Source organism: Notechis scutatus, chromosome 3 (genome assembly GCF_049901735.1).
Source record: "Notechis scutatus isolate UNSWTSFEM ecotype Mainland chromosome 3, rNotScu1.2, whole genome shotgun sequence".
Classification (NCBI taxonomy): domain Eukaryota; kingdom Metazoa; phylum Chordata; class Lepidosauria; order Squamata; family Elapidae; genus Notechis; species Notechis scutatus.
The window spans coordinates 115,331,475-115,348,436 of NC_142011.1; the positions used below are offsets into that span (position 1 = coordinate 115,331,475).

The 16,962-nt window shown below is 39.2% G+C and overlaps 1 protein-coding gene across 1 annotated transcript in view; it reads right to left on the bottom strand.

The window, feature by feature from the left end:
- Window positions 1-7,511: 7,511 nt before the first annotated feature.
- LOC113422326 (uncharacterized) overlaps window positions 7,512-16,962 on the bottom strand; it is a 28,038-nt gene continuing 18,587 nt past the window's right edge. The window contains exons 5-6 of the mRNA XM_087960040.1: window positions 11,204-11,292; window positions 7,512-10,289 (exon numbers count right to left, since the gene is read on the bottom strand). Of these exons, the coding sequence (XP_087816166.1) occupies window positions 10,036-10,289; window positions 11,204-11,292 (343 nt within the window). The 3' untranslated portion in view covers window positions 7,512-10,035. The remainder of the gene's footprint in view (window positions 10,290-11,203; window positions 11,293-16,962) is intronic.

Below are 16,962 nucleotides of genomic sequence, written 5' to 3' on the forward strand. Positions count from 1 at the left end.
TGGATTTCTTGTTTTGCAGCCGTCCTGCTCATAGCTTTGTGTTGAACTATTTGCAGCCAGAGGCTGCTGGAGGTATGTGTATGTGTCTTCACTTTGCTCTGGGACTTGCCAGAAACATGGGAGCATTTGGAACAATAAAGGGGCAGTTTGAACTGTCAGCTCACTGTGTTGCCTCTGTGCCGTGCCCTGAGTCATCACACAAAAGGAAATTCAGAAAAGACTAATATATATGCCTGGATCTGAAACATTTGAATTAAGAGGGTATTAAGCATGCCATACCTGGTCTGGAAAAAAATTGGCTGACAAGTAGGTGGCAGAAAGAAATATGGACTACTAACTCTTAATTGGTATCTTGTAGGCATTTGGAGTTTTGCATCCTAGTACAATGTGGAGGTCCCGCCCTTTAATTTGTGCTAGTGAAGCAAGAGAAGAGTCGACCAGCAGCTGAGGTGGAGTCAGGATGTTCCTCCCACTGCCAACAAATGTCCCATCTGTTCCCAGTCTGGCTATTTAAACCTGCAGTAAATTCTGCTTCCTGAGACTTGAGAATGGGAAATTGTGTATCATGCAGCTCTACTGCTAAAGGAACCAGAGTAAACGCTGCTGTTTCAGAATTGTTATAAACAGGAATTCTGCCCAAATTCTGCCTATCTTTGTACTTCTAGTGAATGAAATATATGAGTAGCAGAAATGCTTTTGTTTAAGGGAGAATGGATATAAATATTACAAATCTGACTGAAGCTAATCCTGCTATTGGGGAGGGGCAAGGTCATCCACAGAAATTCTTCTGAGAGTTGGAAAGCTCTCATAGACAATGTGGTTGATTGCAGTTTGTGTGCAGAGCACATGCAGCTCACATGTAAATTTTTGTTACATGCCTGTTGTAGGATTGGGGGGGACACCTTCATTTCAGTATGGCTCCTGATGGCTTCATGGGGGTGCACACAATTATTTTTTTACATGTAAACCACACAATATATATATGAATATCTGCCCTTTGTGCCCCAATCAGTGAACACTTGAGGACCTCAAGTCCAGCACAACAGAATATGATTAATGTTCCTAGTTTCTGGGCAAGATCTATTTAATTTATACATATTTAAATCTAATATTTTAAATTTTATGTCATATAGTGTGCCTTATTTTAATTATGATGCTTCTGACTGTGAGAAGTCCCCCCCCCCCAAGATAAGGAAATATTTTGGGGAATATTAAAAGAGGTAGAATGTTATATTTCCCCAAAGGAGAACTAGAGAAACATGTTCTTGAAGAGAGGGGGCTGTCACTGAATCTAGGAGAATAACATGATTATGCATTAACTTCTTTGGGAAAATGCTATCTCATCAAGTGCTGTAGATGCAATATCCATGATACCAGAATGTTTCTGAACCAACAGCAGCCCCATTTTTCTGAGATTTTAATTGCCCTTTGTCAACTCATCAAATCTCTTACCAACTCCAGGCACCAGATCAGGATTTCCAGAGATATTCTGCTTGAGATGGTAAACTAGGAATTATATTGATGAGACCTAATCCCAAAGGTATTGGCCAAGGACCTCTCCCAAAGTTTTCATGTAGATGTTAAATAAAGTAGGAAAGTAGGACAAACTCTGGGGCATTGCACACTGAATTGTCTCAACCTCTCAAAACAATGATTGTAACTGTCAGTTCAGGAAGAAATGTAAACACTGCAAAACAGTGCCCACAATCCCAGATCCTCACTGACAGTCCAAAGATATATTGTGGTAGATAGTAGCAAACCATCCACTGAAGGAATCAGCAGGTTGAGATTCAGAAGTCATCCAATACTGTAACCAATGGGGTCTCCATCTCATATCTTTGTAGATTGTAGATTCTCAATCATCCAGGTCCGGTTGCCTTTTGGAAAGAAAAAAAAAAGCCACCTTTGGTGATCTCCATCCCAAGCTCATGCTTTAAATTATCCAGAGCCTCTGTAGTTCAAGTCCTATAGTTTTTATAAGAAGTTAGAGACTGGATTATAATTCTCTAGGCTGGACCTTTTTTGAAGAGGGAGTATTATGCCCTGCCTCTTGTAAGTTTGGGAGTATTAACCGCATCAAGGACGAAGTGATCACCTCCTGGATCTATGCAATCACTGCCTCTTTCAGTGCTTGTACTAGCCAGGAGGGACTACATCAGTGATCCCCAACCTTTTTTACGCCACGGCCCGGTACCGGCATCAGCTGGGCGCCGCGGCCCGGTACCGGCATCAGCTGGGCGCCACCATCTTTTTGATGAAAAAGTGCTTCCGGTGACCTCACCGGAAGCACTTTTTCATCAAAAGCGCTGCCGCGCTTCGATGAGCTTTTCCGGGTAGAAATGGCTTTCTACCTGGAAAAGCTCACGAAGCGCTAGCGCCCGCCATCTTTTTGATGAAAGCGTGCTTCCGGTGAGCTTTCACCCGGAAAAGCTCACCGGAGCGCTGGCGCCGCCATCTTTTTTTGATGAAAACGTGCTTCCGGTGAGCTTTCTACCTGGAAAAGCTCACCGGAAGCACTTTTTCATCAAAAAAGGATGGCGGCGCCAGCAAGCCAGCGGCCTGGTAGGACTTGTTCCGCGGACCGGTACCGGTCCACGGACCGGTGGTTGGGGACCCCTGGACTACATTACAGATGGCTGAGCTCAATCTAGAACAATATTATCTCATGAGAGCCCCCCCACACACACACCTCAGAGTGAATGAGTGAGTTATACTGGTTGGAGCTTCTCACACATCTTTTATGTTTGCAAAATCCTATGCATTCTATGAAAATTTGTCCAATATCCCTTTTAATAGTCAAATTGATTGCAATTCTATATTTTAAAAAAGGAAAAAGGACTAAGTGCAGGAGTACTGTACTCAAAGGCAGGTAGGACTAATGAAATAAAACAAATTAGAGATAAACTCTAAATCACAAAAAGCTCATACAAGTATAAAAAATGTCTGTTATTTTAATGATTAGAAATTGAAAATATTGGCTTGCAGTGTTTTATAGAAATCATTCTAAGAATGCATTAGGAGACTAATCTCTGGTCCCAAGAAATTAGGGGGAGAGAAAATTCTTCCGAGGGGCCATAGAAGCCCATTGGATGAAAAAAGAAAAAAAGAAAAAAGACACTAATTACGCACTGCAGTACAATAACCACAGTATTGTTCACCTGGAAAATCCATCCATACCTCAAGACTCCAAGCCTTGGTGGCGCAGTAGTTAGAGTGCTGTACTGCAAGCCACTTCTGCTTACTATCAGCTGCCTGCATTTCTGGTTAGTTATTTTACTGGTTGAGCTGCACTTCTGATCACACCACTGCTGCCGAAGGTAAGGCTGAAGGGTGTGGGGGAGGGCCACTTGACTGAGGGGTGGTGACGCAGGTGCAGCCATATGACCCAGGGCCGGTGGGTGAGAGGGGGAGGAGCTGCTGCTGGTTTGAAAAGCAGCTCTGCTGCCAGCTTGTAAAGTAGTGCTTTAAAAGTCTTTAAAAACACTTATAAAACAGTCTTTCAGGATGTTTTTCACAACCATGTGATTCAGAGCCAGTGGGTGAGAAGGGGAGGGGCTGCTGCTGGTTTGTAAAGAAGCTCTGATGTACTTTAAAATTCTTTAAAAACGTTTTAAAAATGGCCTTTCAGGATGTTTTTCAGCTCCCGATCCATGTCTCTTAGCTTTTTCGAAATTAGCTGAAGTTGACTAACACTAATTCAAATGCAACCGCAGTATTATGCCTGAAGAAGAATCCACCCGATGACAAAAAGTCATATTGATTTTAAACCAGAAATATTTTTATTGGGTATTGTACCAGAGATATACAGTAGAGAACTGATATATTTGATTGTGAATGTACTAACAGCAGCTAGAATTATATTTGCAAAGAATTGGAAAAAAGAGAAAATACCAACACAGGAGGAAGTTATTAAGAGTGGAATGTGCTGAAATGAGTAAATTGACATTTGAAATTAGAGAACAAGAAGAAAAACAATATCATAAGATATGGAATTTATTTTATCAATAGTTAGAAAAAAATGTGGAAATGATATATTTTATAGATAACTTTACAATATAAAAATAATAGAATTTAAGGGAAAATGATATAAGAATGTATTTTTTATTAGATGAAGTGGCAATGGAAGTTACATTACATATTGGTTTAAAATGTTGAATATTTTATATGAAGTGGTGGAACAAATAGTTATTGTTAAATGAAAGAACCATAATGATTTTTTATATATATACATACATACATACATACATACATACATACATACATACACACACACACACACACACACACACATACATACATACAAAAAATGGAAAATATGAGAATTTATGTGATTTGTGAAGGAGGACTATGGACACGTAGCACAAAAGAATTGCAACCAGTCGACACACTGTATGTAATTGAAACATGGTTTTATGTTTTTACGTATTGTTTTGCCTGTGTTTGTTTAGAAAAATAAAAAACTTTTTTTTTAAAAAGAATTCACCCACTGCTTTGATTCTTGCCACATATAAAGTCCATCCACCAAATTGGTTGCTGAACAATTTTGGTAGATATTCATGTGTGCGTATATACACATGCACAAGTGTGGAAAAAGCAAATTAGTTTGTGAATTCTCCTTCAGCCTTAAAAGCCCTGTAATCCCAAATAATTCAAAAAAGTAGTCTGGTTTCCTAGTAAATAGATTGAGCAAGTACAGCAAGGACAAAGGCAAAATGGACTGCTAAATTGGCCATGCCCACCCAGTCACATGACCACCTAGCCACGCCCAGCCAGCCAGTCCGGCCCCCCAACAGTCCGAGGGATTGTGAATTGGCCCCCTGTTTAAAAAGTTTGAGGATCCCATTGTTCAGAAAGAACCTAAAAGGAGGGAGGAGGCGGATCTCTAGCCGAGGAAGAAGATGTCCCTCCGGGCAAGAAAGTGTGCACCTCACTCGGCAGTGATAGATCTAGGTCTCCAATTGCAGCAGCCCACCCTTGGAGATTATAATTGCTTTACCGAATACACTGGATACCCTTCCTTTTGCCTCAGATGCCAGGAAGATGTAATCTTTCAGGCCTGAGGAGGAGGAGGAGTGGGGAGGGAGGAAATGAGAAGAAGGTCCCTTCTCTGAATTGGAAACCATTATCATCATCCTGTACCACTTTTGTATATGTGCAGAAGAGTATGCCAAAAGCAACTTGCCATTAATGCCCCCATCAAAGAAGCAATGGAAAAAGCCCCTTCCCCACCAGGTCCCTCAGCTCATGACAAGATTTCCTATTAGGTGTTGTGATTATTGTGTTCCCAGCGAGGAGCTGAAGTGGGGGGAGGGGGCATGGGTAAAGATGTGGATGAACTGGAGAAACTTTAAAGGAAATGATCTGTTGGTTAAAATATTTGTGGCACCAATAAGAAGGCACACAGAATGATCATTTGAATCACATAATTTTTCATAAGTTTATTAGTGTCATGTTAGAAGAAAAATCAGGTCCAGTTCCAAGCCAGGAGAAAGACACTGGAAATAAAATCGAGGTTGGCTGCAAGGAGAGAAGGTCTGTTTATTTGGATGCCAGAAACTTTAGTCACAGAAGCATGTTTCTGGGGTGGCTGACAGAATGGGTTGGAATTGGTGAGCTTTGCCAGCTTGCCTAATTGTGTTGCTTATTTGGGGTCTCTTTGCTTATGAATAGATTGGCCCAGTCTTTCTGAATGGATACAAACTCTCCATTCCAAAAGACCAGTCTTCCCTGCTTGAAGCTGTTTTCCTATGGCAGGAAAACGGGGGCTGTTTTCTGTAGCAGTTTGTCCCACTCCTCAGATACAAGACAGATGTTTGTCTTGGTATTTTGCAAAATGAGGACAATCATCCTTCTGAAATCATTCAGATATGCCTGATAGTAGCAGCAGTTTTTTAAAAAAATAATTTTGTATTAAATATTTTTATTAATTGTAATTATTGGATTTAGGACCAATTTAATAGTTTATTGTATTTCTTGCAAGCTTCCCAGAATTATGAGAATGAACAGCAAACAATGGATGTATTAGAGACAGATAAAATTTAAGAACATGACCCTTTTAGTATTTAATTTTTACTAACTCTTCAACATCCAGAACAAAGGGACAGGGTCAAAAACAGCTGTCACATCACTTCTAAGTGCCACAAGCACTTCATTCTTTAGCCATGGAGGTCCCTGAAGGACTGGGGCAGTCAGAGCCCAAAATTTCAATGGAAAGTACAAACTGCTGCTAACTAAATATGCATTTTGGAAAATAGGCTGGAATACCAATTTCTCAAGTAGTCACACTGATAAACAGGACAAACAGACATGATTCAGCATATTCCAGCCTTTCAAGATCCAGTGATTCATACTTGTTACATTATTATCACCAGTGATATAACCTTGGATGAAATGCCATGAATCACAGAGTCATTTAGTCCCATTATTGGTAGAATACTTATATCACTTTTCCCCCATTCACCCTCACAATGGTAAGTTGACTAATATCTATACTATTTTATGCAGATGCTGCTGCACAGCTGCAGATATTAACAAGGCTGAGAAGAGTTGCGAGATCATTGACCCATTTTTGTAAGGAACACTAATTTAAAAAAATAGAATTATGAAGGGGAAAGCTAATGTGGTTTCTGAGATGTTTTTAAAGTAACAGCTCTTAAAGGCACATTAAATAGAGTAGATTCTCTATCTGCACCTTGTACCACAGGATTCCTGGAGACGATAATAGGCTATTGTACTTCTCAAAGGATTCTCAATACAGAATTACAAATAGAATATAGTAAACTCTTACCCAGAACACAGTAAGGATATCCTTAAAAAAAATTAAACTAGCATTGTATCTTGACCAAACTACAAAGATAGAATTTTGTAGAACTTTCACATAATTGCAACTATGTATCTTGCTGGAGGGTAAATTCCAAAAAACCTTGATGCTACATGGGATTGTGAAGGCATGCTCATGTTTTGCTTTATTTTAATTTTCACCAAGAAATTTTTGATGAGGTACTAATACCTCTTTTTAGCCTATTGCCTGGATAGACAGAATAATCTAATGTTCATCTTCTTTTGGTGGATTAAAAGATCCTAAAACAACTCTCGCCATTGCTAAATTTGTAACTGTAGGATTTATGTGTTGCCAAATGCAAATTAGATTAGGCAAAATTACAGGCCTTTTTATTTTGCATCATATATTGTGTTCTATATTGTCTGGTTTGGGCCCACAATAAAGATGCCTAACTTGACATTCATGTGATAGTTGCCATTGTTCATCTGTCATTGCTTAATTTTCTTTGTCCATATCCCGGCTGTGTGTCCAGAATCTTTTGTCCAAAGAATAGAATGTTAACTTATAGAACACATTCCCTTTTCTATTTCTAAATATGACATTTTTAGAAGAGTGGCATTATAAAAGTTTACACTCTCTTGTTTCAATGTGTTTGCACCCACATATTTTTTCCAGATTTTTAAAACTCTAACCCTGTTCACTAGAAGCATACCATACCAGTAACAGCACATCAGAAGAAAAGGTTTTATTTTTCTCAAAGAAAAAAGCAATATAAATATTAGAGTATAAAACTTGCGTGTTAACACATCAATATCAGTTACATGGATATAAGAAGGGTATAAGCATATATATAATATATAAGTATAGCTCAATATTAGACACATTGGAGGGACAAGTAAGTGTGTTTCAGTTCACATACAATTAAAAGCACAATGAACACACATGAAGATGATCCAAAAGAATATAAAATACTGATGTTCACTATTCAATTATTAAGATTAAACAAATAAAAAAACACACATCACTAGGCACTACTACACTATTTTCAGGTGTAGATGAAAAAATAAACAAGATTAACTAAGATTCATCTACAGTACTTTGGGAAAGGTCACATGTTAACTATTCGATTACATAAGAAGCTTTAGGCACAATCCAGCTGAGGTGTATCTGCACAAACTGCATTGAGATAAATGGGAGCTGTGTGACAGGAGGACTATTGCGCTCTCATTCATTTAAATGTGGCTCATGTTACAGAACATCCCACTAGTTTGTTGTCTATTTCACTAACTATGTAAACTGTTTCTAGTGCAGTCACCAAAGAAAAAGTTGATGGAGAAGCGTTTGGGATCACTACAAAACCCATATGTAGACAAAAACTTTTTGTAGATAAGTCCTACTTTCTAGAGACAGGGAAAGCATCAAATAGTTCATAAAATGCTCTTAGCAGTGACAACAACACAGCCAATCCGTTTGGGAGGCAACTTTGGAAACTTGTAATATGTTTAGACTGACCTGTTTTGACTATTTCAAGCAAGCTATTTATTACAATGTAAAAAAAAAAGTTCTTGAACTAGTGGTTCACGCTCCATGTTGAAAATATGCTCCTCTGATTCTTTATGGCTCTTTTGTTGCAATAAAGAAAACCATGATAAAGTACAGGAAACTACGATATATCTAGAAAGACAACCAATGTTGCCAAGTAACAGTACAATTTCCTACCTGACTCAGAGTACCATTACATTATCAAATGGGCCAGAGTTAAGAAACCTCACTGGTCCATACTAGGCTATGGAATGATGCTGTTAAAAAGATCTAAATCTAGCAATTTCAAAACATAGTAACACAAAGTGTATTTTTAACATTTTAAGGTCTATTCATATTCAAGAAGAGGTAGTGGTAGGGATCTCAAATTGCCTGATTGCATCAATACAATGTCATTTGTTTAGTATTTATAAAAGTTCAGGAATAAAGTGATTGGCTTTGCAATTTGCCCAGTTCTAATTCCAGTGTACCTTCATTGGACTTGGTCCCTTAGCTTTCCCAAATCAGCCACTTTCTATTTAATATCAAATTGTGAAGACCAACAAGCCAACATTATTTTTTTTTTATACTGCACAGAGAAATGAAATACACAAGCTTCCCAATCTCTCTGAGGAAGGGCAATGCATCTTGTTAGTGAACTTTACTCACAGACAGTGCTGATGTGGGCACTTGAGAGCATATTAACATGCTGTTCATGTCATGCAATAAATTTCCCAATTCAAGCTTGGGTGTGAAGTCAGCTGTCCTGTAAATGTGAAGTGATTTGCATGCAGTTTCATGTGCAGAAAAAAGTGAAGCATTCTATTTTTAATGTTCTACCTATAAGATCAGCAGAGCTCATCCAGTTAACAAAGACATCTCCCTCAGGAGTCAAGCAAAGATATGAGCAGTAGCTCACTATGCTCACAAGTGAATGACTTTTTTCTTCAACTTTTTCTAGAAAACACTTAGTATACATATTGATGTAGATGAGATGTGTTGCCTCTTTAGAGATCACTGTAAATAAATCATGACTGGCAGTGTTCTCTGTCTTTATATCTACGACATGTTTTGTGCATGAAAGTTTTTCCATTGCCATGTACTCCTTGCTTCTCAGAAATTATGACATCAGTTTAATTTTTTTCTGGCCATCCTTGGTTAAATTTATAAAAAAGATAAATGTAGCTGAATCGCATTCTCTTACAATAATACAGGATACACATTTCTTTTAAAACAAAGCAGGAATTAAAGCACTCCCTATCAATATCATAACAAGGATTCCAGCTGAAATGATGTCTAACCCTCCCCCCAAGAACTTCTATCAAAATTTGGAAAAGTGAGAATTTTTGTAAAAATGGAGGAACTTATATAAATAAAAAACTCTGTTCAGAATAATTATTTACAATGAGCAGAGCCCATCCTAAATTTTGTTGATGATGCAGATCTTCAGGAAATAAAATGTTTCAAAGATCTGACACCCTTGCATATTACATTGTCCTCGAAAGATATACACTGTATTTGTTATTATTCAGATATTTTTCTTCATGAATAACAGCAGTACATCTACTCATAAACTTAGATGACAACAATGTACATTCACAATGTTCCATATTTTAAAAAAAGTTTAACCACAAATTCACATTCATCTTCCATCCTAGGCTATGAACTGGGGGAGTGCTGGAAGAGTCTGCCCTTTAGATTTACGTGGAAGTGGCTGTGCTATCCTGTGGATCCTACTTCTTCTCTTTCTTTCCTGACTTCTTCTTATTTCCCCCTCCAGAGGCTGCCGGTTTTCCATCACGTTTGCCAGCGGCGTTGGAGAGAGTAGCAGTGCTTCCAGGGATATACACGTTCTGTCTATAATCAGGAACATGCTGAAGGGTGAATTGGGGGCCATACCTGGTGCTGAGCCCCATGGTACCTGCTGTTGCTCCTCCTCCCAGAGTAGAATTTCCATCTGGGTTAGCTGCAGCGGCGGCGGCAGCTTCTGCAAGAGTATTAGAACAGGAAGAGGGTTAAATAGGTTTTAAAGTAATACTTGAATAATGTTATGTATGTGCAGATTTGGCTGAAAAGAAAATTTTCTCTTCCCTGCAATTCAAAAGGCATACCTTTTAGAAAGGGCTAGATTATACAAGCATATCTAATTCTAAGCACATTTCTAACATCTGCTTGAAACATGGAGAACAATTGCCTGAATTCCCTAAAAAGAAAATCCTGTATTATTAGTTCCTCAGGTGAGAGAAGTAACATATATTGCTTCTCCAATAATTATGTATTCCAGTTTCTGGAGCTTCCAAAAACATATAAAGAATCCTCATGGTCACGTGAGCAAAATTTAGATGCTTGGCCAACTGACTCATATTTAGGATAGTTGTTGTGTCCAAGGGTCATGTGATAATTGTTTATGACCTTCTGACAAGCAAAGTCAATGGGGTTTCACTTAATAGTCACTTAACAACCATGTTACAAATTTAACAACTGTGGCAAGAAAGGTTGTAAAATGGGGCAAAGTTCACTTACCAAATGTCTGTCTTAACAATAGAAAATTTGGGCTCCATATTGGCCATAAGTCAAGGACTACCTGTACCAATTTATAACTTTCTAAGCCTTAAATTTCAATATGCATAATATTATTTATTTTACAGTGCAATTAAAACACAAAAGGACTTCTCAGACTTACAGTTGGTTCCAAATGATCCAATTTCATTATATGGATATATTTAATATAATATTTTATATAAAATGCAGTACTATTGACTAGTTTAACAAGAGACATTTTAGCTTTCTTGCCATCAAGCATAAATCTTTTACAGTATATTTTATACTAATTTTAAAGGGTTGTGAGGAAGTATTGGGAATGCAGTACTAAAATAGGCTAGATTATTTGTAGAAACTGACCATTTGCTGATGCTAAAATCATAGCCTGAAGCATTTCAGTATCAAACTGATTGTTTGGCCAAGTTCCGTTTTCATCTCCATTCTGCGATCTAAGAAGAAACAAAGCAAATGAAATATATAAAAAGTACAATAGAAAGCAAAAAGAAAAATGTACATTTTTATTGATTGATTTTATTCATATGCTGCCTTGATTTCTTCACATAATTTGTATCAAAGCTTATTCTTAGTACTCATACAAAGACCCCGCCCCAATAAGTAGATTAACTTCTCTGATATTAATATTACTTAGATAAACTAATTCACCAATACACATTAGTTCTTGAAAAAGTATGCATCTTATACATTATGAACTTTTTGAAATGGGTAGTTCTATTATGTCAGATTCAAAGTTCCTATTTGATTTCCTTTTATGTAGTTTCATCATACTTTGTGGCTGTATCATGGCAGCCATGACAATTTGTTTTTTTTAAAATCACTGATACATGATTGCATATAGAAATGCAATAGGGTGAGTGGGAGAACAGATTCAGAAAGTGACAGATCCATCCATAAGTCAAACCTTTGCAATAAGTCCCCTTCTGACTGAAGAGATGATGGTCTATATTACCCTTTTATATCTGCAATTGTCAAGCTAGTTATTCCCCATCTTGTACTTATGCATTTCATTTCTTTTTTCTAATTGAAGAAATTTAAATTTCATTCTATTATTTTCAGGTCACTTTTCTAACCTATCAATTGCTTTAAAATTTGTTCAGTAATGTGGAGCAGTAGCTGTTGTGATTCCGGCATCTGCTACAGGTTTTTTGAATGACAGCTCCAGCGAGGAGGACTTATATGAATCAGCAAGTTCTAACGATGAGGAGGAGATGAATGCATTTGATTTGCAAGGTCGGCTTGAACCTTCAAACTCCTCCACCCTTCAATTAGGTGGTCAGCCGGGAACGGGTGATAATGAGGAACAGATGATATCTTCAGGTGAAGAAGATGATAATTTGGATGATTGCTGGGTAGATGTCAGGACAAGACGTCTCCTGACAAGGAGGAACCAACGAGGATACAGTAGGAGGGCAGACCAGCAATTAGACTAATTAGTTACTCTATAAAGGGAGAGATATGACTTTGCACTTTGTCCGGAACAAAGTGTCTATTTGCAAGAGAGAACTGAAAAGCTCAGTCTGGAGGATTTTGATCTGAAATATCTTGTTGGGATTTGGATTTAATTCGTTGGAACTTCTACTTATTGGAATTATTTTGTGAAGGATTTTGATCTGAAGAATCTTGTTGAGTCTTGGATTTAGTTCGTGGGAACTTTTACTTATTGAGCTATCTGTGAACATTTTCCTGTTTGCTGCCTTTCTTTACAAGGACTGCTGCTTTCAGCCTTAACTGTTTATTTTTAGAAGGTGGGACATAACATTTTTGTTCCGGACCTACAGACCATCTTTGCAACGATGGATTCAACTCAAATGCAACAATTGGTGGATCAGCAACAGATGCAAATAAATCAATTACTCCAGAGCAACGTATCCCTTCAAAATCAGGTAACACAATTATTATCGCTTGTTGCCATTCTCAAACTGTTTCGGCTGCAGCTAGAGTTCCCCCTGCACCCCTGTGAGAAAAATTCCGATAGCTATGCCAGATAAATTTTCTGGGCAAACGGACATGTTTTCAACATTTTTGGGTCAGTGCCAATTGTATTTTTCTGTGAGGCCGGAGGATTTTCCAACCGATCGAGTTAAAATTGGCTTTATTATTAGTTTGTTAACCGGGCAGGCTGCCAAATGGGCTACTCCCTTATTAGTACAAGATAGTCCATTACTGGACGATTTCAGGGGTTTATTCAACAGATGAACGTTATGTTTGAGAATCCAATTAAATCTCAAACTGTGGACAGAAAATTGAGGGATATTATTCAAGGTAAACACTCATTGCAAGAATACGTTGCAGAATTTCGCTTGTTGTGTATGGACTCCACCTGGAATGAACCAGCTCACATGGCAGCATTCCAAGAGGGTTTGTCCGACATTATCAAGGATGAACTAATTCATGCAGAGCGTGCTTCAACTTTGGACACATTGATTACTCAATGCTTACGTATTGAAGCTCGCCTACAACATCGTGGGTGTAAACGGACCGTTGCAGAGCCACCTGTGTTTCCTCGTTCACGCACCCGTCTATGAGGGTTTTCAATCCAGAATTCCAGCAGAGGAGCCGATGGAGATAGGCGCACTCCGCCCTCGTTTAACAGTTCAGGAACGATCGAGAAGATTTCAGGAAGGTTTGTGCCTTTATTGCGGGGTTCGGGACATTTTGCAAATTCCTGCACTCGGAAGGGGACTCGTGGACCTGTATCAAAACCCATTGCTGGTCCGTCGGGAAACGGGTAGGCCCGACCTCAGGAAACCTTAGGTCGGGCACAGTATTCACTTTCATCTCAAATTGCTGAAGTTAATTCTGGCCCTCCTCGACATTTACTTTTGGACACTCGCATATTCTTGCAATCTCGGAAGGAGGGAATCCCTGCCGTGGCACTGGTGGATTCAGGGGCTACGACTAGCTTTATGGATTATGATTTCGTAAAACATTTCAAAGTTCCTTTAGTGCCTGTGAATCCCCCATGCAGGTGGAAACCGTAGATGGGCGCGAACTCAAGTCGGGACCTATTCGCTTGCCACCCAACCACTGCGTATGCGTATTGGGGATCACGAGGAGGCGATAAGTTTTTATATCACTTGAACCTCCATCTTCCTTTGGTGCTCGGAGTATCCTGGCTGCGTCTACACGATCCGTTGGTGGCTTGGGCGCAGAACGCTGTTTCTTTTCCAAGCCTGCAATGTGTGGACCACCTGAGACATGTCTGCGCAGGCCAACATATTGTCGCTTCTGCTGCCTCGATTCCTTCAGAGCTGTCGGATTTCCCGATGTTTTCAGTGAACAGGAGGCAGATCAATTACCACCACATCGTGTTTACGACTGTCCCGTGGATTTGATACCGACGCTCCATTACCAAAGGGAGGTTGTATTCTTTGTCTGAGCCTGAACTAGTTGCACTTCGAGAATTTTGAATAAAAATCTAGCTCGGGGATTTATTCGACCTTCGTCATCCCCTCTTTCAGCACCCGCTCTCTTTGTCAAGAAGAAGTCGGGAGAACTTCGTCTTTGTTGTGACTATAGACGCTTAAATGCTATCACTGTGAGAAATAGCTATCCTTTACCGCTCATCTCCGAATTGTTGGAGCGGTTACAGGAAGCTACAATTTTCACGAAACTTGACTTACGTGGAGCTTACAATTTGGTTCGGATGCGTAAGGGAGCGAGTGGAAGACGGCTTTTGGCACTCGTTATGGTCATTTGAGTACACCGTTATGCCATTTGGTTTGACCAACGCTCCTGCTGTATTTCAACATTTAATGAACGATATCTTTCGAGACATGTTGGATAAGTTTGTTGTCATATATTTGGACGACATTTTGATTTATTCAAAATCTAAAGAGCAACATCTTCAGCAGGTGCGTCAAGTGCTTCAGCGTCTTCGGGAACATAAACTTTATGCTAAATTAGAAAACTTGATCATCGGTTTATTGGTCCGTTTCGATTGAGGCAGTTATTAATCCCGTGGCATACCGCCTCACTTTGCCACGATCCATGCGTATTCACCCGTCTTTCATCGATCTCTTTGATTCCTGATTCTTCTGTTTGTCGATTACGTGATTCTGCTGAACCGGGTCCGTTATCATTGCCTTCTGAGGAGCCTGCTGTTGACGATACGGTGGTCGACGTCCTTGATTCCCGTTGGCTCAAAGGTCGCTTCCAGTATTTGGTCAGGAGGAGGATAGATGACTCGGAGGTTTGTTCCTGGACGGATGCGTCTACACTTCATGCTTCGGATCTGCTTCGAGACTTTCATGCACGCTTCCCTTCGAAAACCGCATCCGGATCGCCAGACCCGGGGAAGGGCCCTGCGGTGAGGATAGTGTTGTGATTCGGCATCTGCTACAGGTTTTTTGAATGACAGCTCCAGCGAGGAGGACTTATATGAATCAGCAAGTTCTAACGATGAGGAGGAGATGAATGCATTTGATTTGCAAGGTCGGCTTGAACCTTCAAACTCCTCCACCCTTCAATTAGGTGGTCAGCCGGGAACGGGTGATAATGAGGAACAGATGATATCTTCAGGTGAAGAAGATGATAATTTGGATGATTGCTGGGTAGATGTCAGGACAAGACGTCTCCTGACAAGGAGGAACCAACGAGGATACAGTAGGAGGGCAGACCAGCAATTAGACTAATTAGTTACTCTATAAAGGGAGAGATATGACTTTGCACTTTGTCCGAACAAAGTGTCTATTTGCAAAGAGAGAACTGAAAAGCTCAGTCTGGAGGATTTTGATCTGAAATATCTTGTTGGGATTTGGATTTAATTCGTTGGAACTTCTACTTATTGGAATTATTTTGTGAAGGATTTTGATCTGAAGAATCTTGTTGAGTCTTGGATTTAGTTCGTGGGAACTTTTACTTATTGGAGCTATCTGTGAACATTTTCCTGTTTGCTGCCTTTCTTTACAAGGACTGCTGCTTTCAGCCTTAACTGTTTATTTTTAGAAGGTGGGACATAACAAGTAGCTATCCCACCAAGATGCATCACCTGCACATTTGTAAGAATTCCCTCATCTCTTTACAGAAGGGTTTAATAAACATAAGGATATTAATATCTTATACGTATACATTAAGGGACAACTCCACTAGGAAGGGACATAAGAAATGCAATGAACCAGCTGTCAAATAGTAAGCAGACAGATTCAAATAAAATACACATTGAATTATTTAAAGGTAAAAGGGAAAGGGCAGCTAAAGTGCTAACAGCTCTGTGTCATCAAATATGAAACAAAACCATATGACCTAGACCAGTACATATACCAATGTGACAATTATCAAAGCATTACATACTGAACTATTACAGTTTTTACTATAAACTAGGTTCAATGGTTGGTACTGCAGTATAACAAATAAAATAAAATAAATCCATTTGCTTAAGATCTTTCAAAGAAGAATGGCGAAACACATGAAATTAAAAAATGCCACATAAACAAGCACGTTTCAGAAATGTCTGAAGACATGAGATAACAAAAGTAATGAAGAGAAATCAAGAAGAGGCACAAATATGTGATCTTTTCTTAAATCTGGATGATTTCCTTAGGATATCTTGTGAGGTGAGTGAGACCCAGCTGGTGTCTTTAAGTGGTGAAAATGAATATAAGGATCTGGGTGTGCTCTTTCTGGAGAGCTTAAATGACCTCTCTGCTAAAAGGTTTCACTTTTTGAGCAAGAGTTGACTGTTGATAGTTATCATTGCATTTTAACTATTTTAATTCCTCAAGGTCCTCTCTGACACCCTGCCTGATTTGTAACTCCTGCTTGCAGGTATTTTTAATCTAACGATTGGTATTTAACCAATCTAAATTGGTATCTAATGATTGGTATCTTTTTGCAAGCAAAGAAGCTTTTTGTATTTTTGTATAGCTAATCCTTGAATTACAACAGTTCATTTAGTGACCATTTAAAGTTACAATGGCACTGAAAAAAGTGACCGTTGCAGCTTCCCCACTGTCATGAGAGGCCAGGTGAGGAGAAGCGCCCCTTGATATGAATGATGATGAGTTGGCCATGCCCACCCAGTCACATGACCACCAAGCCACGCCTGCCAACTAATCCATGCCCAAAGAACCGGTTGTTAAAAAATTTGAATCCCACCCCTG